Below are 26,621 nucleotides of genomic sequence, written 5' to 3' on the forward strand. Positions count from 1 at the left end.
TCCCGAACCCTCAGGTTGATTCATCTCTCATTCAAATTTAAAATGCACAGAGAGGCTGCAACAAACCCACAGAAGATTGATATGCACCACACTCCACACATGGTTTAGCTCTTTATTCCAAAGTCTGGCATGACGACGTTGGGTTTTGTGATATTATTATTTCAATATATAATAAACAGGGTTCTCTGTAAAAACAGTGCAATGCGAGTCCCCTTTAAAAAAAATACAAATTGTTACTATAGCGCTTTGAGAGAAAGGGAGCGAAGAGATTCACAATGCAGGCTCAGAACTTGGCAACCTGTAAAAGTGCCCAGTCGAAAATTACTAACAGCTGGAGATGACAGTTGTTTTAACAGCTGAGCTGACAGGATTAATTTAAATGCACTGAAATCAAAAGTAGATAACACCTGTTTAGTCTTCCAGGGCCATTCGACAAGGTAGGCCAGAGGAAAAAAGCAGAGCCAGGGCTGTCTGTGCAGCATGTGTGCACGTGTGTCTGTATGTACGTGTGCACATATGTGTGTGCACACACGTGTGGGCCTCCCCCTCTCTTCTCCCCCTCCCTGTGTGGAGGACCGAAGGACTCCAGAAAAGAATGACATACTTTGGAAGGTTGTGCGTGCGGGGGAGATTGGTGGCTTGTCACACAATAACAGAGAGGCCAACCCCCGCCAGCTTGAAACATCTGGTTCCCATTGTGCCCACCCTCCTGCTCACCCTTCTTCCCCCTTCTCTTATCCAAGGTCTTTGACCCAAACCCAACAATGGATAAAGATCACCGGGTTTTAAAGCTGCAGTTTCTCACTCCTGCATCCCAGTGATCCTCCTGGGTTAATTAATGCATTCTCTTTGAGCTCCAAGCCACTGAAGCTCCCACATGCTCCCTCCCACCCGATCTTCCCCAAACTAAAAACAAAACAAAAAATTCCTCACCTTCTTGCCATGCCAGAGCTTGTAACTAGCATGTCCACAAAATAAATAAATAAATAAATCCTACAAGACATGTGAGGAAAAGCGTGTGAAACGGCAAGAGATTGTTTTATGTGGCAGGCAAGGAGAAGATGATTTTATCTTTGCCTCTAAGGCTACGATCGATCCTTCACTCCGGTGCGTGCGCTCAGTGTCCTGCACCATGAGGACTGCAAGCCTGCAGGACCACAGCTGGACGTCCCAGCACAGTCCTTGCTCTGAGTAAGAGCACCCTGAGATTCAACAAGGAGAACTGTTTGGTCCAGGAAAGGAGAATCTAGGAGAATCTATGGAAATGAAATATTTTCCTGGTAGTATAGCTACCACACGAAGCTACGGTGCCAACTTCCCATTGCGCACACAACCCTATGGACCCAACTCTGCAGCTGCTCCACTTGCAGCAATCCCATTGAGGCAAAAGTGGGCTCTGTCTGTGAAGAAGCTACTGAATCCAGGCCAAAGGCTCCCAAACTCAACCTGCAATCTCATTTCTGGATAGGCAGACAAGTGAAGCTGAGTTGTAATAGACACATATTTTCAGTCAGTTTCCTCCCTTAGACCTACATTTTAGTCCCTTCTTTGTAATCAGGACCACTGTCAGGCTGCATCTCCCAAGCAGTAATTAAACGTCACCACTGTGAAGTACACAGCTAACCATGCTTTAAAAACACAGAAACAGGACACAGAGAAATGAAGTTCATGTGGAAAATCTGTGGGAAAACACCCTCTAAAATAAAACACAAAATAAATTGTGTTTTCTGACTCTGGTCTGTGCTTTTAGCCACAGGACCAATCTTTTCTCCTTGTATTCCTCCAGGGCTGAAAAAAACTCAGCCCTACAGTTGGTACAGTGATGCTGCAGCTGTACACTTCATACAACAAAGGGCTGTGCTCAGCTCTTTCTTCATGTTCCACAAGCCTTGAGCAGGACAAAGGTGAACTGACAAGCTCACGGGCTCAACTTCAACTCACTGCAAGCCCGTCCACCACAGTCACACCAATATCAAAGCATGGTTGGCACCTTCAGTTTCTCTAGCTGCAAAAAACTACAACACTGTTCAATAGAATGGTTCAGAAAATGTTTGATTCATTGATATCAAAAAGCTGGAGAGTCACAGATATTCCCAGTTGCACTCTTAACCATCCATGGTAGCTTTCTCCGAGCCGCAGGTTTCAGCAAACTCAGCTCATATTCTCTTTACATTTCCAGCCACTAAAGCTCCCACATGCTTCCTCCCACCTTCCTCTTCCCCAAACAGCACAAAGCTTCATATAGGCTAATTCACAGTGCCAAGAAAAACAGAACAATTCTTAACTAAACTGCATTTATTTACTTATTTCAGAATTTCAAGTACTGTTTTAGCATTTATTGTCCAGGCAAAACTACTTATCTGGACAAATGTAAATATAGATGGCAATTCTGACAGGGGAAAGAAGACCCAAACTCACCTCTCAGGTGTGAGCCCTGTATGCAATAAATTTAAGTAAAATTACAGTCAGCAGCAATTTTCCTAGACAAGTTTCAAGTCTGGGTATAAAATTATCTTCATTTTGTTTCACAAGAAAATACCAGGTCACTTTAACACTCAAGCCACATGAACCTTTCTCTGGAGGGTACACCTTGGACACTAAATTAATTTTAATGAAGCTGGGGAGTGCCTTGTGATGGACTGTACCTGAGTTTTACTACCATAACCAACCCTATATGTGAGAGTATTTAATGCACAGTGCCATGTTGCCCATCTTGCCAGCTTTGTATCCAGGGCAGAGGAGCTCTATTAAAAGACAGACAGCAACACCACTTCTTACCTACTCCTGGGTAGGAAAGGAGAAAACTTCAGTCTAATGAGATATAAAACTTTCTTACTTGCTGAAGCATTGAACCTTCCCAGCAAACGAACCTAGAGATTCCCAATACGTTATTAAAATATTGGGCTAATACCAGAGGGCATTTTCCCTGTTATTTTTCACGTCCACAAACCTCTGCATGTCTGGATTCTGGCCAAGTCTGGAAACAGAAGTGCCAAGGAACATGTGAGAGGCTGTTCTCCTGACAATTCTAATTTGGCTGGTTGCTGGAAATGACAGAAATCCCCAGAGAAAACCAGCACTAACGATAGTTCATTGCCCGATATGCAGCACAAGATCCTTACTACCTACCACCAAAAGAAAAGGAAATGTTTCAAAGATGGGAGGAAAATTTAATAACATTGAGAGGACATATATTTCAAAAAAAAAAAAAAAAAGAAATCCACTGCTCTTTATAAACACACACCAAAGTAGCAGCAGTGGTAGCTGCAGTAGCACTAATAATGATGATGATGATGATGGTATCAGGAAGGCACAATCACCCATGGTTATATCCATATTTCATTCTTACAAATTTTATAAAGCTTATCTGCACTTCTGAATCATTAATTTCCATTAATATTTACAAAGGGGGAAAAAATCTTGCTTTTTAAAATGTTTTTTTTCAAAGATTTCAGTCTACTGGGCATGCAATGATAATTGCTGCTCTGTTCTGCTTAATGATAGAGTCCTTTCCCTGTACAAAATAAGAAGCAGTTTCTTCCCCGCTTTTTATTTCTTTACACAACTCAGAGGCTCAAAGAAGATAATTACAAACAATGCCTGAAGAATGGTTCAGTTAATGTTAATTTATACAACAAACTAATTACTACCAAATGGTAAAAAATCACATGTGGAAGTTCCTGTCTCCCACGCACACAACTAAACCAGCAGCCATCTGTCTCAGCCTGGGAGCTCTCAGTGACAACCGAGGAAAGCAAGGCAAAGGATGAATCCAGATCCACTATCTGCTGCTTCTGACACAAAATCATGGCATTCTAACACCAGGGTTTGTATGGTGAACTAGGCACTGGCATTTATTCCCCTTCACTTATAAAACAAACAAATATTTGCATCTATAACGACCTCTCTATCTAAATTTTATCTCAATCCCAAGAATTCGAGATGGGGTCTAAAATATCTCCATCTATCAGCTGTAATTCTTCCTCCTGGCAATTTCTCTACAATACTCTTTATGTTGTCCTTAACTCTCAGTAAGCATGAGGTGAGGCAGTCCTTGAATCTGCTTGCAGGATGTTAGACACCACGATGGAAAAATGTGCTTTTTTTTGTTTCAACTTTTTTTTTTCCCTCAACCTGAGAAAGCAATTTTCTCCCAAACCTTGAAAAATCAAAGTCAGTACAATTGTTAAACACTTTTATAGGATGCTCATTAAAAACTGACAGGGAGAAAATAGCTGGGGACAAATCCTGAAGCATTTGTTCAGTTTAAAGTCTCATTGAATTCAATGTGAGTGTTACTTTATTGAGGACTTCAATACCAGATCCTTTACATGAATAAGGACCTTGGCATTTTGACTGTTAATTATTCTCTGATTAGCTTGCATCTAGTGAAACAAACTAAACACAATATTATCCCCTAAGCTCTGTTCAAGAAATCTCAACTCCAATATTCTCCTCTCCCTGTGAGATCTGAACTCCAACAGTCATCAAAGAAAGTGCTGTACATGAATAGGAGCAAAATACCAGAGTTTAGATTCACAGTACAGATTTCAGAGGAGAAGGTTTTTTCCCCTAACAATAAAACCTTACAAATCTTTCTATGTTTGAATATAAGGCAACGTTTTCATATTGCAGAATGGTCTCTATGTATCTCATTTAGACCAGGACCCCCTCTCATGTTTCTGAGAATCCCACAGCAGTGCCAAAGTGCAGCCTTCTGACTTTATTAGAAAGAGACAAGCCAGGATAAGTTAAAGACTGAAGATCTTTTAGTAAAGATGAAATGTCTATGAACTCCTGCTTCTGAGTATTGCTCTTTTCAAAAAGAAAGAATATGTTTCATATGGCCTGAAATGATCACAGAGGAGGAACAAGTGCTACAGCAATTTAAAAGAAGGTCCCTGTAATCTCATATTCATGAAGTAACACAGTCATTACTTCTATATGGCAAGAACAGTATCGACAGTTTAAATGAAGTAAACAAGAAGGGATCACAAGAAAATCTACACAACCAAACAATAATGCCTAATTATTCCTCATTTATAGTCCTTAACAGAATTATGATATATAAAAAAAAATTACAGGGAAATGATTCTTGCATACAGCCAAGAGCATAAAATGTTACTTAATAAAATATATTCACTGAAGTGAAGGAGGAAGAAGCAATTTTCCTGTCGCTCAGCTCTATTTTGCCTAATCTTTTTTTTAACCATGAGGTTACATCATCAAGAGCTGCTTTCTATGAATGGAAACTTCAAATCCTTCATAAGAAATTCACTTTGTTTCACAATGGTTTCACGTTTTTTTGGTGCATGTTATAGAATATTAGTTACTATTTAGGTTTCTTTTAGAGTGTGTGTGGGAAATCACAATCCCAGTAGGGCAAGAACTGGATTTTGCTGCAGCAAGTGAACTAAGAGAGCTTTTGACAAGGAGCTGGAGAACAAAATGAACCACTGAATGCTGTGTTAGTGAGTGGGATAAGACAAGAAAGGAAGGGTCATTCACCAGTGTGTGTGCTGCAGAAAAATCTGAATCTGCTTTGGGGAGATCCTTTGGACATCTCACAGTCCTTGGGCTCTACTGACGTCAGGTCTCTTCCCTCCTCTTTCACCCCAAGTAGCCTCAAGCAGCTCTCACAGCCAAAAGTCTGCCTCTAATTTTAGTTCCCACTCCTGGCACATGTTGTGTCCTAGATCACTGAAAGCCTTGAATTAATACACTAAGACCCAGTATTAAGCTAAAGAACTGACAGCTTTATGGACTGCATTCAGCCTGGGAGGAAAGCTACCTGAGATTGCCTGAACAATCCCAATGCCCTCTTCCAGTAGGAACAAATCTTTCAAAAAAAAAATAAAAATTGATCAAACAAAAAATCCCCACTAGTATTTTCACTATCCCAAGATTAATCAGATTGCAAAGGGGTATCTTAAGGGAGAAGAGAAGGTCTGAAGAATACTACAGCACATCTTTTAACCTCCTTAAAGAGTTATACTGAAAAGCTTACAAAAAATTGTCTCCCCATTTCATTTTCCCACAGTGGTGCCTGTTTATGCAAATGCAGCAGGCAGCTTAGCTTCATTCTTCTCTTCTTGATGCTTTTTCACCTGTCTTTATGTCTACAGGGACTTGTCTACTAAAAGAGCTGAAGCAGATGAGTTAAAAACACAGCCATACTGCATCTCGTTTGCTCCTGAAAATACTTAGGAGTGTGGAGGTTGGTAGACGCAGTCCAATTTTGGGTGAACATTTATAATGTCCAATATAAGCAGATCAATTGTTAGCAACAACTTGTGAGAAACCAAGGATGAAATGGAACTGGCAGCTGAACTCTCTCTCTCTAGCACTTCAGTGGCAGTTTGCTCCATGATATATTTAAGGCACAAGGCCAGGACAAAACCAACAACTAACAAAATGAGTGAACATTAGAAAAACTGGGAAAATTATGCAGTCTGACAATATAAGAAAGCACCTCTAATTTTCTTGTCTTCTATGGGCCCCATTACTTTAAAACATTGGGGTATGCAGTGTAACATCCACTGGGTACTGTGTTCCCCCATTCAGTAACCTGTCCAGCAATAAATAGTAATCATAATAAAACCCATGATCATCTCAAAAGAACTAAGTAACATAAACCTATCCATCATGTGTGTTATTCATCTAATAATTTTATGGTTAGTTACAGAATGATTCCCAATGACAGCTTCCTAATTCATAGGAACTCAGACAGGATTGACTTGCCAAACTAGTAAAGGAAGATCCATTTTGCCTGGATATGTGTCCCATACCCCAAAGCTTCACAGGAGCTGTGAATCAATTAGATGACACAGCAAGAGGAAATGCATAAAAAAGACTTAAAATAAAATAATCTTCAGTGAAATGTCTCCATATTTAGTTAAACAGCACTGCTGATTAAGGCTGTACATGAGCTCAGTGTGGAATCCAGAATTGTTGCAGCTGACAATCATTAGTGAAAGCCTGCTGTCCTCTAGTTTCATCTTCATATATTAATTTCATATACAAGGAAATAGAACTATTTGGAAATACACAGCTTTATTTAAGTCTCATATAGATATCCCAGCAAAAATACATTAACATGCTTTACACTTTGCAACGAGACAGCAATCTTACAGGATCAAACGAATGCACAGTAATGACTACAGTTGAAACCATTTGTCCTGTTAGCTGTTGACTTTTTTTGCTTTTTCATTTTTTTTCCCCTGGTGCCTGACTCTGTGGGAGATAAGATGCTCCGTTACTGAAATGGGATATATGTTGTGGGCAAAACAGAAAAGGAAAAAGGAAGCTTAGCAAAAGACCATCAGGTTGCACACAAAACCAAGAGGTTTTCTTCTTCCATGTGATTTTTGTCTCTAGACTATTTACCTTGAGATTGTCTGGGCTAATCTACAGTACACAACTAATGCAACATTCCAAACTGTACTGGAAAAACAGGACACTTTGGATAATGACTTCCAAGTCAGGAGAGACACCTTCCTTTCTGATAAAGCACTTGGAGACCAGTTGTAACTTTGAGGTTGTTAAATCTTTAGCTGTGATCATTCTTGCTTGTTGGTAGTGCAATACAGTAACTGTTTGAGATTTTTTTTGGAGATGGGAATGAAATTTTCCCTTGGGCATATGGGCTGGGACTTTGCAACTGCACTTTCTAGATATTTAAAACAGATTTTTAAGTGATGGCCAAGTACCATGTCCGATACACAACTAATGGCCTATGACTGCAGGCACAGATAAAAACACTGCTGGACTTCAGATCCATTTCTAGCTGTCATCTCCTGTGTGTCTAGTATGTATTTGGGGATTCAACAGTTTAATTAATTATGGCTAAAAGGCTCAGCTGAACAACTGAGGTTCCTATCCTTCCCTGCACATTGCAGTGTATGAACATGTGTGCTAAATTGCTATTTCTCCCTGACAGAGCTATGTGGCTCTCCATGTCACATATCTGTGCCTCCCTTTCCTCACGCTCTATAAGCCACTACTTTCTATACCTCCAAACGTTTTGGTGCCAATTCATCATGCACTATTGTACTTAGATAAAAGTATCTCACCAGCTAGGAAATATAAGTTTCTAGCAAATAATGACTGCACAGACTTTGCTGTTGTTATTACCTTTTAGTTCTCTTAATACTGCTCCTTCTAGGAACCAGCCTAATCCCTGTCTGTAGAGGAATAAATAAAAACAAGTCACGTTGAGTGCTTTGCAAATCCTGTATTTGATCAAATGTTGCTGCCCTAAAGCTACTGCGTGTTCAGCAGAGTGGTGAACTTACATCCAAGAGCAGAATTTGGCCCACATCATTCTGAAGTGTCTATTAACTCTCCCACACTCAGAAAAAAATCAAGATGAGATTCCTCTCAAGCACAATGAGCCTAAAACATAAGCCACACTGCTCACAACAGGGAGACCAGGAATTCAACTTCAGTCCTACGGATCTCTGCTTCCTCCCTCCAACTCCCATCAGTGAGGAGAAGACAGAAAGCTCATTTGATCCCAGGATGTGCCCTGCTCATCTAGAGCACAAGCTGGCAGGACCCCCAAAGGTGGTCCAAAGCCACTAGAGTCAAGACGTGGTGGTAAACTTTATTCCCGCTCTGCTTGCTTGGAAAGCAATAATTTCCCTCCAAGTTGAATGTTTCTCCACCCCCAGCTCTTCCTTGCATGAAGTTGGGAGCCATCACTCCTATTTACACCATGCCACAACCCCTCATTGCCACCTGTCAATCACAGCTCCATTTGTCCTCGGGAGGGTGAATAAAGATAAGGAGGAAGGAAGAAAGCGGGAGGACCTCTGCATTGATCAGAAATGTTTGGGGTGGAAAGGAGGGGGAGAAAGAGGCAAAGAGAGATGGAGATAGATTAGAGGGCAACAAAACTAGAGAGGAAGACAAACAGAGCCAAAAAGAAAAATGTCCTTTGTTCATTTAAATGGCTCTCTGCTCCCAAGCCCTCTGCATGACTAATGCCACGCTGTGGTGTGTAAACCTCTTGGGCACATAACACAAACAAAGCATAACTCGGCCTGAACAAACAAAGGCCTAAGCAACAGTGATTGAATTCATCTTAAAACAACAAATCAATTCTTCCCTATTAATGCCCTAAATACCAGCGTAGGAGCACTGTCCTGTTGTAATAAACAGCCATGTGTTCAATTACCGTCTGTTTTCCCAACTACTGCTCTCTCCAGTAATTACACCATGCAATGCATTCTACATTGACATTATATTAATGTGCTGGGAGGAGAGATCTTAAATACGAATTAAATCAAGGCTAAACATCTCAGAAAGCCTCACCGAGTCACACAAGTGCTAACAGGGCATTCTTCAGCAGAAAGCACACACTGATTTTTCTCTTCCTTCACTTTCATCCTCTGGCTAAATAAATAAATAAAAAGGCAAGCTTGAAAGAACTCTCTTGCCCCAAAAAGACTGCCTCAGTAAACCTTTCATAAGCTCTCCAGACATCCACTTCACCTGTACGAGATCACTGCTCAATGAGGAGCATTTCATAAGTATCAGCTTACGTCACGTCAGCTAAAGAGCAAAACCCTTCAACAGCAGACAGGTGACAACAAAGCGGGGCAAGAAAAACAAAAGCAGAAAACTTTCTGGACTGAGACAAATGCAGGAGAATAAAAGTTTAACAAAAGGTTTCTTACCCTTTTGCAGAACTGTCAAACAACTTCTATTGACTACTGAATAGCACACAGCAAACAGACCAAACAAAAGATATGATGAAAGACATATTTACTCGTACAGGGCTCATTCCCCCCACCTCAACCTTTCTTTCCTTTTCACATACACCCACACCGCACCGTTTGCATTGTGTTGTTAAATAACCAATAGCAACCCAGATGAAACAGTGGAAGGGTTTCTATGATGCTGTCAAGCACCAGACAGATGCTTGGCAGTGTCAATATGGTTCTTTACATTTGGGCTGTGCCAAGGCTTGAAATTAAAAATAAAATAGGAGTGATAATACTGAGAGAGGAGAAGAAAGATGGGAATGAGTTACTGCACAGACATGCAATAACTTTTAAATCAATGGAGTATCATCCTACCTGCTGCATTTTACTTCAGCAATTTGAACTGTTAGGGAAACAGACAATAAAGCTTTGCTTTTTGCTTGCGTACTGGACTGCAAGAATGTTAATAGAAAGCAAAATCATGTCCTGGGGTGTAACAACTACAGCTTTCTAGGCCTTCTAGAACAGACTCCCACTGCAAAGACACACCAAGTACATCTAGTGTACTAAGTATGGTAAATTTCCAAAACCTGTTTCAAAAAAACCCACCCTATGTGCTGCAAAACTTTGCTGACTTGAAGCTTCAGAAGAGACAGAAATTTGTGTGTATGGAGGAAATCAAATTCTGAAAGCTTTTCTGACTAAAATATTACAGCATATTCTCAAAACCACAGTGCAGAACATTCAGATATATTTAAGTGTCTTTGTAACAACTGCTCATTTGTCCTCCCCAGGTCATTAGATACAAAAAAACCCCAAAACCTCACCAGGTTTTGCAATTCATTTTTGTTTGACTAGTTTGCATTTTTTCATTTCAGCTGCCAAACCAAGTCAGGGGAAAAGCTGTTTCCACCTGACCCAAAATGTTTTATTTAATCCTAATTGAAATGTTTTCATTTCTCTTTCAGATTAATCATCTTAAACATTTAAAAACAAAAAATATCATTTCCAATAAAACATTTTGTCTAAAAATGTTGACTGTTCCAAAATTTCTACTATTTTTTGGCTAAAATTAAGTTGTTGAATTGCTAAATAGTATCAGTCCTTAACTATTATTTAACAGGTTTTAGGGTATGTTCCCCCAACTCTCCTTTACTTGTTTTTGAGCATTTCTGAATTCATACATTCCAGTATGGAAATCACACATATATAGCACAGTTTCCCCTAAGGGAATGCAGAAACCACAACACAATTAAACTGTAGGGGAAAAAAAGATGATGAAAGGAATTCTGTCTTCCTAGTACAGGCTACGTACAATGCAGGAGATGTACACCATTGTGTTAAACTCGCAACCCTCAAACCACCTTAAAAATATTGACGTTAAGCAGGCACATAACTAATAAAAGTAAGCAACAGCTTCAAATTTAAGAGTGTTTTTACAAGGCTACTTCATTAGCTAAACAAGCAAGTGGGAGTTGCTGCAAATGTTGCTCCTTGCCATACTAGAGGCTTTCCCTTGCTTCTGGTAAACAGAAGACACAAGACAGCCTTGTGAATAGCTCATGGCACAGACTGAGATCGAAAGCTAATCAGACAAGATGACAGGTCATCTTAATCAACTTCAAAAAGCCAATCCACATGCTCGTCCCAGCTCCTCGCTTCTCCTTCCCCGATCACTCTTGTGCTCATTTGGCCGTATTTTCCCCTTCCCCCTTCACTTGCTTCCCACAAATTGTGCTGCTAAGAAAGAACGTGGGGAGCCCTTCAGGTCTTAGCATCCTGGGCGCAGGTGGTGGGGAAAACTTTGAAGTGAGCTCTCCACTAACTCTCGAGCTGGCCGTGCCTCCTCCATCAGCAGCTCTTATTAAAAAAAAGACCAAGCATCCACTAGAACAAAACCAAGCAGGCCTATTTAATTAGGGCAAATGCTTGATATCCACTTCTCCATGTTAAACCACACAGTCACACAAGCCTGGGAGGTCTGATTAATTTTAATATGCACGGTCGTGACAAGCGCCTCGGGGGTAAGAGAGAGGGGAAAAAAAAATCCCACAAATCCTGCTAGCTCGACAAATAGGTTTTGGATAAATGTTGTGGATGTTGCCCAGATTAAGATGTTACTATTCAGCAAGGGCTTGAACCTTTAATATGAGGGACAAGAGGCCTGAGAAACAGGTGGCTCGCTCTTCACTCTTGAATAAATGACATCCCCAAAAGCTGCGGCACATGAGCACACAGAAAGAGCTGGCACACTCCCTCATGTATATTCGTATATTACAGGCTGGGTCAGAGGTTTCTCCAGCAGTTATCCAAGGATTGAAATGAAGCTCAGAAAGCTAATGGCTTTGCCAGGGGAGGGAGAAATAAAAAATTTTAAAAAAAATTTAAAAAGAGAAAGAAATCACACCAAAAAAATGAAGGCAAACTGCAAAGTTATCTAGCTGGAATACATCAGGGGAAGCAGGCACATCCAAATGACGTGGGGGCAAGAGTGACAGCAAGTTTTGAAAACCCCTATTGAAATGAATCACGGCTAGTGAATGGCTACCAGGGCAATTAGGGGCAGGCAGGAGCACAAAAAATTATTTTTGTCTTGATGAACCACTTATATGCTGCGCTGTTAAAGATAGGAAGTGAAAAGATGAAGCATTTTACTTTGGCTCCTGCTTGTCCAATATTACAGAGTGGATGTACCCTAAAAAGAAATTTTAATTATAGAGATTCATCAGAGAAGACTTTCATTTTAAAGCAGGGAGGGGGAGAGGGACTGTATCTTCACTCCAAAAGCACAAGTTTCCTGAATCTCACTTGACCATAATGCTTTCTTCTATATTTGAGATGCTGTATCAGCACCTCAGATGCCTTTATCAAAAGAGAAAAGAAAAATCCAAAAGCTACAAACCTTTGAGGATGCAAGCAAGAGAGAGTTGGAAGGGAATCTAAGCAAATTTTGAAAACATCCATTGAAATAAACCATGACTATCGGGCTGAACTGTTAGGAAGGAAAACACTTAAAAACTGAAGGCGACAAATGAATAAACTTCACTTTGAGCAAGTCAGAGCTGGCAGGGCTTCAAACTAGGCTACCTCTGTTCTAGAGTTAAAGCATTTGTTAATAACGGTTCAAGCTACTGCAGCATTTAACAGAGCCTTCTCTTCACATAGGCCTATTTCATAAACCTTATCTTTTAATTTTTTTTCACTTATTTTTCATTTGTATCAGCAGTATACGAAGGCACATTTCCATATGGCAGGGGCTTTGAAAGAACTGCATGGAAATTTGATGCTGGCTTAGTCTACAAGACCCATTTTTCTGGTGACAGACTGCATAGATGAACATGGAACCACAAGGTACCTGAAGCATCCTTCCACAGCAGCAGGAGTGGATGAACAAAACTTAAAAGTATTCAACTGCAAAGTATCCTTGTTTGTCCTTCAGTGGAACAGCATTACAAAGCCTCTTCGACACGCACTTTGTCAAAGGGACAGTGAAGAACCAAATAAAAGAACTTCAAACCTCAACCAATTACAGTATCCTCAGGCTTTTCCCCAATCTGTGGACTTTATTTCTGCCCATCTCATCAGATGTGATTTAAAAACAAGAGCCTGCATTTCAAAGGCCATCCTTCTTGTGCCCATTAATGGCCTGCTCTGGAATTTATGGCTTAAGAATAGGGAGACCGCTTGGTTTCTTTATGACATATGTTGATCAAAAGTTTGATAATATTAGCAGATATTCTGGGATCTTATTTCAACCCGAGAGCCTGAATTCAGTATGGTTCACTTTCACAGACTACAGACCTGCTTAAACAACAGCCATTTAAATTACCACATGAACAGGTGTTGTGATTTATAATGTAAACTTAAACATCAAACATTAATAGCCTTTGGGGGACGTTCAGAAGACAAAAATCATGCCCAAGAGGCCTTTCTCATCCCTTTTTTCCCAACAAGTAATTACTTATAGTATTGCTGCATACGATAATACATGAGGCTCTAGTACTCACATTGCCTGTTAAAGCACTGCAAATACACATATTAACTTCTTACTAAATAGTTGAGATTAATTGTTCCTACTCAGAAGACCTAAGGACTACTAGATCGAAATTTCTGAGTAGGAACAATATGGAGAATACATACACATTCTTGTGTGTGTGTTTGTATTTTTTATATATATATCTAACTATATACAATACATGCTATATATGTATGAATATCTGTGTACATGTATTTATAGAAAGTTCAAAGCCTTCATTTAAACAGCCAAACTGAACTGAGTTTAAGAGGTCCTTAATATAGAAGAAGGAGCCATGCAGAGGGATGTGAGGTGCACATGCTCACATGTGTAGTCTCTATGGTCAGGTAGATGGCCAAACAATCCCTTTTATCCAGTATCCCTACAAATTCTCTCCAATAACATGCATCTGCCCTCAGAAGATATGGTATGTAGGTTTAAAAGATACCGTGGTACAAATATATACTGCCAAAATGGAAAAAGAAGATTGATTCTTAATTAAAAGTTAGGAGACATAAAGAGCCGAAGAGTACAGCGGCTTATTCTAAAAATAGGAGAGAATTTACTTGTTTGCCTATTTCTTTTCCAGAAGCCAAGCCATACGTTTAGGGGAAAGGCTACACAGATTTTCAGAGATTTAATTTTCCACAAGCACAGGCCATAAATTAAAATACAGCAATCCAATCCCATTAATAGTGCAAGAAAAAGCTAAGTGGTTGCTTTGGTCTTTGCTTTCACAAACTTGTGTCAAGCTCAGTGACTTCAAAGAGATTTCCATTTCATTTCTACAAATGAGGAGAACAGACAGACAGAGAGTCTCTGCCATCCTCTGATGCCTGAAGAAAACAGAAGAAAAACATGCCTGTATCTCATTCGCCTAATGATTTTAGCTGCAAAAGGAATCCCATGGTCGGCAGACGACCCTCAGGGCAAGGGCTTGAGGTCTGTCACAGTGTATAAGGCTTCTCCAAACCCACTCCATTATCTTCATTATTGTATACCAGGAATAAAAGGGGACTGACTCCTCTTCTGAAGTTCAAGTTAGAAAGGACAGAATGTTTCATGTAAAATAACATTGTGTGACTTCAGTAATAGGTTTATGCCTTTGGGGGCCTAATACTAAAGCTGCATATAAGATTTTTCCACAGAATTTGAGAGAAGAAAAATGAGCACTGTATTAGTAATGAGCAGAATTCCACAAGTTTTAGATTCACTGAAACACTCTACGTCTCTGTGTCAGCATGACTCATTGTCAATCACATACTTTCACACAGCAAGAGTAAAATGGCAAGTTTGGGGTGGAGGTGGGGGGGGAGCATGGAGTTCAGAGCTAAGTATAAACCCCTATGAGAACAAAAAAACCCATATACATATCCAAGGAGGAAAAGGAAGTGACAAGCTTTTGGAAGAGTAGGTAGAATGGGTTCCTACGGGGCACATTAAGCAAGAGCATATATACAACAAATCAACATGGAAACCATTTATACCAAGAGAGATGCTTCCCCTGTCAGCTTATCTGTGAGTACATGTATGTGTGTACATACATAAATACATGTGTCCAGTTGTGCACTCTGGGCAGTATGTTTAGTAACACTGTAAAAATCCTTGTCCTTTACTGACAAAATGTACTAGTTTTTATTCTTATTTTTTAACCAATATAACTTAAGCAATCCATATACCCTGTATCAATAAAGCTTCTTATAAACAGTCAGACCTGTTATCAATATTTTGGAATATCTCACTTGCCCTCAAAACTAGTTTCAGAAGAGAGAAGTCCTTTCCCTGACTGACAGGAGGTTTGGATCGAGACTTGAAGTTGACAGCCCAGTCCTTCTCTTTTTTTCCACTCATGAACAAACAGGCCATTGGAAAGAATGCTTCGAAAGCACGTTTCCCACAGTAATTCAGAAGACAATTTCAAACAATAAAAAGAGAGCAAACACAGCCCATTGTACAAGTTAATAATATATAAACTTTTGAGTACATAGAGAAATGGGAATCTGCCTCATATCTGGTCTTCAAAAGATTCACAGGAAATTGATTTAATTAAACCTCAACTACTGGTGCAAATGTTTCCCTTTTTTCCCAAAGGGAAATAAAGTATTATATTATTGTTGTTGACATAATGCAACAAAGCTTAACCAAGACTCTTGGTCTTCATCCTACAAAGTTCCTCAAACCAGCACCACTAAAAAATATTACTGAAATACAGAGTGATCACAAATTGCTGAACTGTTACCTACATGTACTATCAAAGATTCCCACTTGTAACATCTTATTCATGGGGAAATTCATTAATATGCTAATTACCTGACTAGCAACCTGTGATGACTGACAACTTTACTTTAGCACTACATGAGGAAGACATGACAATAATTTTTGCTGGAGTTCAAACAGAGAAGACATTGTGCTTGTATCAGTACATACCTCATTTAGGGAAAAAGACATATTTGTGGCGGATCTTTAAGAACAGTCTTGCCATCTGCACCCAGAAATATATATTTTTTAATTAGCCACTCTGAAAACAATCATGTTGGCTGAAGGGAAGGGGGAGGGAGACTTGTCAAAATGATGCATTTGTCCCTCACCACCTTTCAATGCTCTTATGCAAGTCTAATTTTCTTCCTAGCCAGCTCACCTCTCTGGCCTCCTTTTGTTTCATGTCCCATTTCCCATTCTCTTCTAACTTCTGAACTTTTGTTAGTTCGCTTTTAAGGAGAAAGGGAAAAAAAGCTCAACTCTTTCCTATTCATTTTTTCCTGGATGGGGAGTAAGCAGAGACATGAATATGGCACCCTCATAATGATTTAACTAGGGCTTAATGAAATTTTCATCACAACCTGCTGTTCAATTTAATGGCCTTTGAAAGACAATAGAACAATGGCTAGAGGGAAGAAAAGATTTTTTGTTGCATGCATTTGCAAAGCCCAACATTCAGTTGCTCCCCCTCCTCTCTCTCCCAATCTCTTCACAAAGCTGTAGATCTTTTGTTTGTACTGTATATTTTCATTTTAGTAGAGCTGAGATAATGCATAAGCTCTGTAACCATTCTCATGTCTATCTGTGGCCTTTCCTTAATGGAGTCTGTGCAGCTTGTACAACCTCATACTCAACAGAGTATTTATACACTGCCCAGAACCCCCTGTTCTTCCCTCTCTCTCAGATAAAAGCTCAGTCTCCTTCCTACCCACTCTCTCCCCCCAATATTTTCCATCCAAAGGCACAAGGTATGTTGTGGCATTGACCATTAAGTCCACATAAATGCAAAAGAAATGCCGTAAGTAATATCCAAAAAAAATGCTTAGACAAAGAATTTGTTTCCCAGCAGATCCTTACAGTGTGCTCCAGTCATAAAAGACTAATTTACAATCCTGTCATGCTCCTGTATGTCACAGTGTGCTTGTGTTTGCATCCATACTTTCATTCCAGTATGCAGGTTGTACTAAAATTTTCTTGTAGGTGCTGTCAAATCATGCTGCAACACTGAGGTGGGCTCTGAGGGCCACGCTTTTAAATATTTAAAAACAGATTTCCACAGCAGTATAGGTGACTGTAAATGAAATTAGAGTCTCATTACTGTGCACTAGGGAACAAGGCTCAGTATGCTCACACCACTGGCTCCCAATCCCCCGAAAAGCGAGCTGTGAATATGCATGCTGGACACCTATGGAGAATATAGTGAGAACTTCAGCTTCCAGTCAGGGATTTCACTCTGCCCCAAACAGGCAAAAATTTAAAGTCTGACTTAAAGAAAAGCTGTTCTGTGGCTTCTCAGAGGTGAGATGTTCAGTCTTAGTCTCAGCCCACAGAGCACAAGTGCCACAATCACCAACCAGACAGACAGTCTCAAAAACAAACTGATTCTCTAGCAATGATACCTATATGCCAAGGCTGAAACTTGCTGGCCAGACAGAATGCAGAGAAAGCCTGTACTGTGTCTGTTTGTATAGCACCTGCTCTACAGATAAATAGATGATGATGTGTTCCACACAAAAGCTTTCATGAATTCCCAGTTTAACTTCTTACCTTTCAAATAATGACATGCCCACCAGATAATTTCACAAAAACATTGACACTGCTGATAACACTGCTTTTAGCTCCAGAAATGGGGGAGAGCGAGTAGTGTTGTCAAAGCCCCCAGGCAATTAAAATTAGTTCATTGTACCCATGTTAAGGAGGTTGCAATGTCTATCGCAACTGTGACAAAAAGACCACTAGAACCTTTTTTTTGGGAAACCTAAAAATGTCAGCTATGATGGGATATTGCTGAAACTTATCTCTAATGTAGACAAGAACTATGAGTTCTTTACTTCAACTCTGCTAGCAAGAAAAAGCAAACGGAGCAGAAAAAGAGAAGATTAAAAAGTATACATATCCAAAGAATCTGGAGAAAACAGAAAATTTTGGCCAGTTTCCCAGGCCTTACCTTCTGGCTCATTTTTGATGAGCTCTTCCATTTTTCTTTGCTTAAGGGTGTCCACAACATCCGCTAGGCTCCCTTTGCGCCTTTCTGGGGTTCCCAGGGCTGTGCTGGACAAGGATTCTCCACTCTGACGCCCACCTTCTTCTGCCTTCAAGGGTGAGGTAGATGAGTTGTGCGGGGCAAATGAAGACATCACTTTATTGCCATCAACTTCCTGAAAAGGGGAGAAAAACAAGATGAAACATTTCTTTCTTTTCTTAAAGAAGAAAAAAAAATACAGAAAGAAAGAAAGCACAATCCTTTGTTCTTTGAGTTCATTGCTGTTTGTTCTTCTGTTGAAACCTTTAAAAAGGCATGCAATGCTTCAAAAACACCCAGAACAAAGCCTACCCATAAAGCATAAACCAAGATTACAGGCTGGAGTGAACAAAGATCAGCTTGCAAGGGAGAAACATAAAATACAGTTTTTCCCTAATTGAGAAGAAGTGTTGTACTCATAGGTTGCCTAATAACAATGGTATTGATTACCTTTAATTGTTTGTTCTTTTAGAGCTTTCTTTCTAAAAAACCTTCAATTTTTACAAGGACCATTAATTTCCTGACTTTATAAAGTACTTAATGCCTTGATGGCTAGTTGTTGTAAGAAATAAAATAGTAACCAAACATTAACTGCCCTTTGCCATATGACTTATTTTACATCGCAGTTCAAGCAGTTTTCCCATCTATAAAGGATGAAGCAAGTGCTTTCTAATTCTCTTTCTATTCTCCTCTTCTGTTTCAAACCTTCATTTCTCTTAGTATTTCTCACAAAGGTGGTCCTAATGACTGGCAGCACAATGGCAAAACTCTGTGCCTGCTCAGAACATACACACAACGCTCCTCACGTGAGAGTCCACAGAGGTCTACTCATTAATTTTAATGGAAAGTAAAACTGGTCCCAGCATCTTCAAACTTGCCTTCATTAACATGAGAGCCTTCTACTCCACACCTCCTCCAACATAAAGCAATGTTCTCTGCACATATTCCTTCTCCTTTTATGTCTCTGTTATACCTTATCCTTCTTGACACATCTCTCAAGCCCATTTTTCCCTCTGCTAACATAAGCCACCTATACCTGCCAAACTTAAGTCAAGGTCTCCAAACAAAACTTGCTGCAGAGTACCTACACTGTGTAAAACTTAATGATGTAAACAAGACCAGTTTTTATGTTGATCTCATTTTCCAGGTTTGGGATTTTTTAAAATTATTATCCCATTTCCTTACATTTTTGTACTTCAGGTGTTTAATGAATATTATTTCTAAAAACGTCACTGGATCACCTTGTGATCTGAGTTACAGACTTGGTTGAAAAAGTCTTAGTTTTTAAATTGTTTTCATTTTATAGGCTATGAAAGCAACATACAGATACACACACATACACACTCTGTTTTGAATGGTTTGTGCTATAGTTTTATATTTTCTTCCTGAGTAATTTTTGGTTTCTCTGCTTTAATAAACCACAGCATTTTGCTTCTGAAATTTTGTCTATTTCAGAAGAAAAAAGTATTTTTATAATAAGAACATAAATTACTAAAAATTATCTCCATAAAATCTGAATAAATCTACATGGAAGATACGCACTAAAGAATATATTTGTTTTCACAGACTACTTCCTTTTGGCAAAAAGATTACCTTTGGTTAAGAAAACTTTTAATGCAAACAGTTTTGAGCAGCTTGAAAGTGTTATACTAGTGAATAAATTCCCCAACAGAATCGGATTTAACTGAGATTACAATCTGGGCCATCATATGCCCCAAAAGCCAAACCCAGTGATGTTAATGAGAGACTTTCTACTGACGTCAATGAGCTTTTGACCAAGCCCTAAAAAATTTTCCGACTCTAGTCAACAGAAATGCTCCTTTTTTTTTCCTCCCAACTCTCTCCATTTTTGTTTTGCACTCAGAAAATTACTAGTTGCTAATGCTGGACTTCAAAAATTAGTTGAAGCAAAATGCAATTTTTTTCATATATAGACCCAGATCAACTGGTTTTTAACACCAATCTTGATGGGAAAAATAGTCAACTTCAGCACCCGTTCTGATTTTATCTAAGATTCAAATCCATAATCACCAAGTGGCAATTCTGTTTCAACAGACAAGGCTGAAAGAGGAAATATCTTGAAAGCTGCTTTCTTATTCACACTTTGAGAGAGATAAGCCAAATATCATCCTTAGTTACAGCTCTTAAATCTACCTATACCATCAATTATGTATAGGAACAGTATTGTTCCTCATTTTATCAGGAACTAGTTTCATGTTTTAATCCAAAGCAGGATCCAAAGACATTCACTCATGTTTCTGTGGGTCACACATTGGTCACAGACACAAAGTACAACAGCTGCCTAAACCTCAGGGACCATCACTGCTGTTTTCATCTACATTTTGGGTTCATGCAAGTAGGTTTTTTTATGTACAAATCTATTCTGAGTATAAAACTAGTTTGTCTCTTAAGAGAAGAAGCATAAGAACACAAGGATTGAATGATACGTAAACTAATATTAGATGATTTTCAAAATCACTAATTGCTTGGCTTTTGAATGGAACTCACAAATATTTTCCAATCTACTAAAATTTCCCTGTCTCTCTTTCTGGGGAAAAGGAATTGCAAGGGGGAGAGGAAAAGGCTGTGGGTAAAGCATTGTGAAAAGACATTGGATACTCAGTTACTAGTTCTTTCAAATGTTCTGTGAAACCATGGAAAAAAGTAATTTTTGTTGCTGCATTTCGGATTCCTATCTGTAAAACAGGCACAAAAGAAGTAATATCTTATATTATAAAGGTCCTGGAATGATAAACTCATTAACAACACAGAGACTCCCTGCTACTACGGTGTTGGCTAAAAGCATTTATGTAGTACCACAGTTAAGACAACTTCATAGCTGGATTAAAAAAAGAAAAGTAGTGTTCTATACAGATTTCTTTGAAGATAAATCAGATACTAAAATACACACCTAAGTTATCATCCCCAAAATAAAAACAGTGCCTTAGACTGCTCAAGTTAGGTGTGCACGTATGCAGTGTTTGCATAGCACATACATGGGCTATTTATACACTTGTGGGGTTTAAGATACACTCCACTTAATCAAAACACATATACAGTAGGGGAACAGCTGCAATCACATCTCAGTGGGCTAAATTACAGTACACCAGTGAATTATTCATTCAAAAAGATCTGTAGCAATCACACATTCATTGCGTGATTTGCAGCCTAAGAGGAATCCTCTCCTTTCCATACCGGCGGGTGAACGCACACATCAGCTTCTGCTGCTGATGACAGTTCAACATGTATCCTCCAGCACACCAGCCTGGGAATCTGTCTTCCCACTTGTCCATGATCTTTCTATTCTGTCATTCAGAACAACAACCTGAAACACACAACTGTTATCTTGCCTCTCGCTTTATGTCCCTCTGTTTTATTTTGCTCTTTCTTGTGCCGTTACTGGGGAAAGGGAAAAACTTTCAAAGGGTGTGGATTTTTATTGCTAGCATCTAAAATGAAAGGATACTTCCACATAAAACCTACTGGTGTCAATGGCTGTATAAAGCTAAAAAACTTATAGTAAAGAAAATCCTCTGATACTGCATACGAAAGTTTAACTCGCCCCTTGAAAACACTCAGAGAAATCCTTATTGGCAAGAAAGATATGTCAGCAACAGTTTAAAATTAATCCCCTGAGAAGGAAGTTCCCTCCCAACAAGTGAGATTTACCAGGTTCCTTTATTTAAAAGGACAAATCGCCATGACTTTTTTTTTTCCAGTTTAACTGAGAGAAAAGCAACAGCACTGCAAAGAGTGGTATTAAAGAATCTAAGTATCTCCTACTGACATTTTAAAATTAAGTCCATCAAGCCACACACAAGACCTAACTCTCACTCACCGAACAGTGGAAAAACATGCTTTTACTGGAGACCAGTCTCAGCTGCATAACCATTTCACCTGTTCAAGTTTGATTACATTCCAGCCTCTGGCACTGTTAATCCTGGTAACAGTTTTATGCAGTTAGCAGCTGCTTGGTGGATGGGGCTCTATTGTTCATTTGCATTGCGAATTGCTCTGCTAATGTGTGCTGGCACAACATTTCCTCCAACTCTGAGCTGGGATTGTACTCACCAACACCTGATGCTGCTGCTTCTTGCTTTCCCCACTTCAGAAAGGCAGACAAGGCCCTACACAGACCCTGCTGAAGCAAACACCCTAGGCCCTTCTTTCCCCCCCAGCAACAAGAAAAGGGACTGGCCCACGTTTCGCGTCTTCTACTTCTGTTCCAAGCTAGAATCCACGGGAAGACTTCTTCATTTACAAGAAAGGTGCCTTGATATTGCCAAACAGCTTTCCACCTTTGGAGGAAATACCTCTTCCAAGGTTTAATGATAAAACAGGCTTCTGCCCTTTCAGGATGAGGTCAATAATCTTCCTTTGTTAATCTTGGGCAAGCTTTACTTAATCTAGCCCCCTTGTCACCTTTGTGATTGACAGGAAAAGTCATGTCACTGGACAATGGACTTATCCTCACTGAGCAATATCTTTTTTTAAAGATTACACAATGTTACCCTTGCTCTCGTAAAAAGTGCAAACATTTTGCTGTTAAAAGAAACTATTCATTCCAACTGTATCTTTCAAATTGTCTCTCTCTGTTTCCAGGGTCCAAGCGAGGCCTATTTCAGTTCTACACAGGGACAGCGTAGAAAGGCTTAATGAAAAGGAACAGGTTGTACTTGGTGAGATTTTTAAAATATCTCTTAGTGCTCTAAATAGATCTCATCTTCCTCATCTAGAGATGCACATTATTCCTGTCTGCAATTAAACTCAGACAGAAAACTCTGCTTCTGTGACATTAAAATTTTGTCCCGAACCAACTAAGAATTGAAGCAGAAGAAAACTCAGAACTAAGTCTGAAACTGTTAATTACCACCATATGGTATGCAAGGAGACTACATCTGCAGCAAGAAAAAATTGTCATGAGAGTCAAGCTTCTGGCTTTGCAGCCAAAAACACCTGGAATAAAATACTCATGTCTTTAAAACAAGCACTGATATTGTCTGATTTTAAGAAGCTTGTGATCCTAAAAGCAACCTAACAGTTTCTTTTTTCAAAGCTGGAATTTTGCCCATACTTCACTCTTTTAGAATGTGTAAAGAAGATACAAAGACAATTTTTTTTCTCTGCTTTCTACATTAAACATGTAGGCCTATCTATTTTATAGTCTCCATAGTGACCAGGAAGCTGGTAACAGTATGACATAAGAGATAATCAGAAAGCAGAATACTTCACACTTCTAAAGACAAATGATTCTCAAGCAGTTTAGTACTGTTTCCTATTTATTTTTATTTATTTTACCTAATAAGATTTTAGGAAATTATTATCTACGTTTAAGATTCAACAGCATACGTACTTCAAGTGAAAATCTGAGAGCTGTAAAAACACTCCCGTTGCCCACAGGAGGTCCACTAGTAATTAGGAGAAAACCCAACTTGACATTTCCAGTATTTTTTAAGGCTTAAAAGAAACAAAACAGAAATATTCACAAAGCAAAAATGATCTTTTATTTTTTCTTAACCTTCCATTTAAAATCTTTGCCTTAATTCATGCAATTAACTTACTTCAGGAGCTTAAGTGCCATCAGCTTTCAATGGGAATCATATTTTCAAATCACTTAAGTTATGCAGAAAACTCTCCTTCTACATTCTATGTCATAGAGGCTGCAGGGCAGGTATTACCCCAAACCTGTGTGGTTTATGGTGGCTGTCAACTTGGCACCTTCAGGAAGATGAAATACATATTCCATAAGGCTTCCCAGTGGATACTGTTCTTTTTACATGTTGTCTATAGGTTTTGTGTCTATAGATTTCCTTCATGTAGCAAAATTGTTCCTCAGTGGAATGATCCCAAGACGGTTTAAAAGAAACAGTGGAGGATACAGTGAGCAAAAGGGAAGCTATATAGAAGGGCACAGAGAGGGGAGAAAACAAGGAAGAGGATAAATACATCATTAGGAAGCAAGAACTGACAAAGACACATAATCCAAGGAGGGATAGAAGCAACAAAGGGCGTCACACAAACAATCCTAGAAAGGTGCATCCACAGCCTATGGCTCTGCAATTAGATCCATGCAAACCAACAGCTACTCTTACACAGATTATTTTTTTCCTGGCACTGCGGTTTTCATGATGAGGAGAAAATGAAATGCAATGGCTCAGAAGAGTCAGCTGAAGAGGTCATTGTGGCAGAGAAGTAAGAATTTCACCTGAATTAGGTGAACTAAACACAGTGAATAGATGTTGTTTTCTTTTTACTGTGACCATTCTACAGTCAAGTAAAATACATTCAAGTCAAATATTGTTTTGGCTTTGCTGAGATGATGTGTTTGGGACTCCATGATCCATACTTTGGCAGTATTACCAATTATTACACTTACAGAATCCTGATGACATCTAGTTCTCCCTCGAAAATGCTAATACTTTGCTTGGTAATGGAATTGTATTTATTTTGGCAATCATCACAAGTTCTTGTCCCTCAGGTTGTATTTATTTGCCATCAAGTGCTGTATCTAATTAATGGCCTCTTTTGGATGAAGCAGAAGATACACTGGCAGAAGTTTCAGTGGGAAGACTAAGAGGTATTTCCAGTGTTTGACTTCTATGAACCTGGCTGAAAACAGTTAGAAGATCAAAAACATGACTGTCTGCCGTATGAACTCTGCTACATGAGACACTTTGCCTTCTTCTACCTTTTTCCTCCATATGTAAAACGGAGACAATAATAAATATTTCCTGCAGCTTAAGGCATTTCATATAATTGATGCAAAAAGCCTAGAGATTATTGGACAAAAGCCTCACAGCAGTTGTATTTTCATTTTTATTGATGCAATAAATACTCAGCCCTTATATTACTCTTACATTACTCCGTGGGGCACTATAGCCCAATCACCTGAAAGCGGAAATTGGGAACTCTCTCATATATCAAGCACCACCACACAACCTCTGACAGTAACACTGAAATGTACCTTGATTTTTTCAAAATACCAGGATAGTCAGACTGCTGCCACAACTGCATGAGCAACAGAACACTTCAAACATTTCCAAGGTTTGGAGATGAATTGTAAGAAACTGTTCAGTTGCATTCACACAAAAGGAATAACTTATAATCCATTTCGCATTGATTTCTAACCTTATCCTCTGAGACTTAGAGAATATAGGAGCAGATTTTTCAAGGACTGAAAGTATCCACAGATATAAGGAGGTGCCTGTTGGGATTTTTGAAAATGCACAATAATATATATTAATCTAATTCCCACTGACCATTACAGGTCCCTGAAAAAAAGAGTTGGAACCAGCACAGTGTGACTGGGTGACTCTCTGCGCTTCTTTCAGAGACCATTATCAGACTTTGACTATCTACAGTACAGAGCACAATCTGATAACCAATGCTTTAAGACAAACATTTCTCCTCTGGCTGTTCTGCATTCCAGCCCATCCCAAACATACAGCACAAGTTTAGTATTTCTTACTGCCTATCCCACCATTTCCACTTGATTTAGTACAAAGCAAAGAATTACATGCAAACTGTGGATCTGTTTGTAGTAAAAAATATATGAGAAAATGTTGTGAGTGAAATTTTAGAACCTTTTCATACTGGATGGCTAACAGGTATTTTTAGAAACTGGTTTGGGCTACAGATTTTGGGTTGTTTTTAGCTCACCCCTTTGTCCCATTTCTCACAATGAACTATTCCCCCATATATAATAGTAATTTGCAAATAATTCAGTATTAAATACAGTAAATCAGTAACAACTACTCTGTAAAATGGTTAAATGTCGTTAGCAACAGAATTCCTGACATCCATACTCAGACCAGAGCTCTCCTACTGCTCCTTTCTCCAGTCAAACTCATTTTAAGAATGCAATATAGGATTACATCTATTTGCTCTCAAAACACTTAACAAACAAAACTGGCATTCTGAGAACTCCTAATATGTGAGCTATAACCTGCAAAAACAAAGAACATGTTGTACTATAACAGCCTTGTTATCTTCATGCTAGTAATCTTCATGCTTAAAAATAATAAATAAAGCTCTGCAAAAGCACTTTTAAGACTTTTATGAGCTCTTCCCTGAGGGACTAAAGATCACCCTTAAGACCTTGCTAAACAAAAAATAAGACTGCTTATCAAAACAGCTTGGTAGAGTCTTCAGCATACATTAAATCCTTCTAATAGTTTGGAAATCATGCAGTATAAAACGATTATCTTTGTAAAAATAGCTTACTAACCACATACAACAACTCTGGTTTTGTGAGTGCAATAAAACCTATGTTGAGTGTCAAAAACAGTCTGATCACCAGCTTTCTTACTATGAAACAAACCCATTGTCTGCGCTAATGCCTTGAAGTACTGGGAGAGGACCATCTGAACAGAATTTAGTGATATGATAAAAGGAATGC

At 39.1% G+C, this 26,621-nt stretch overlaps 1 protein-coding gene across 1 annotated transcript in view; it reads right to left on the bottom strand.

The window, feature by feature from the left end:
* LOC103799014 (transcription factor SOX-5-like) overlaps positions 1-26,621 on the bottom strand; it is an 84,045-nt gene that overhangs the window by 32,508 nt on the left and 24,916 nt on the right. Inside the window, exon 2 of the mRNA XM_009071305.1 lies at positions 18,149-18,359. Coding sequence (XP_009069553.1) covers positions 18,149-18,359 — 211 coding nt within the window. The remainder of the gene's footprint in view (positions 1-18,148; positions 18,360-26,621) is intronic.

The sequence above is a fragment of the Acanthisitta chloris genome, unplaced genomic scaffold (genome assembly GCF_000695815.1).
Source record: "Acanthisitta chloris isolate BGI_N310 unplaced genomic scaffold, ASM69581v1 scaffold12713, whole genome shotgun sequence".
Taxonomy (NCBI): Eukaryota; Metazoa; Chordata; class Aves; order Passeriformes; family Acanthisittidae; genus Acanthisitta; species Acanthisitta chloris.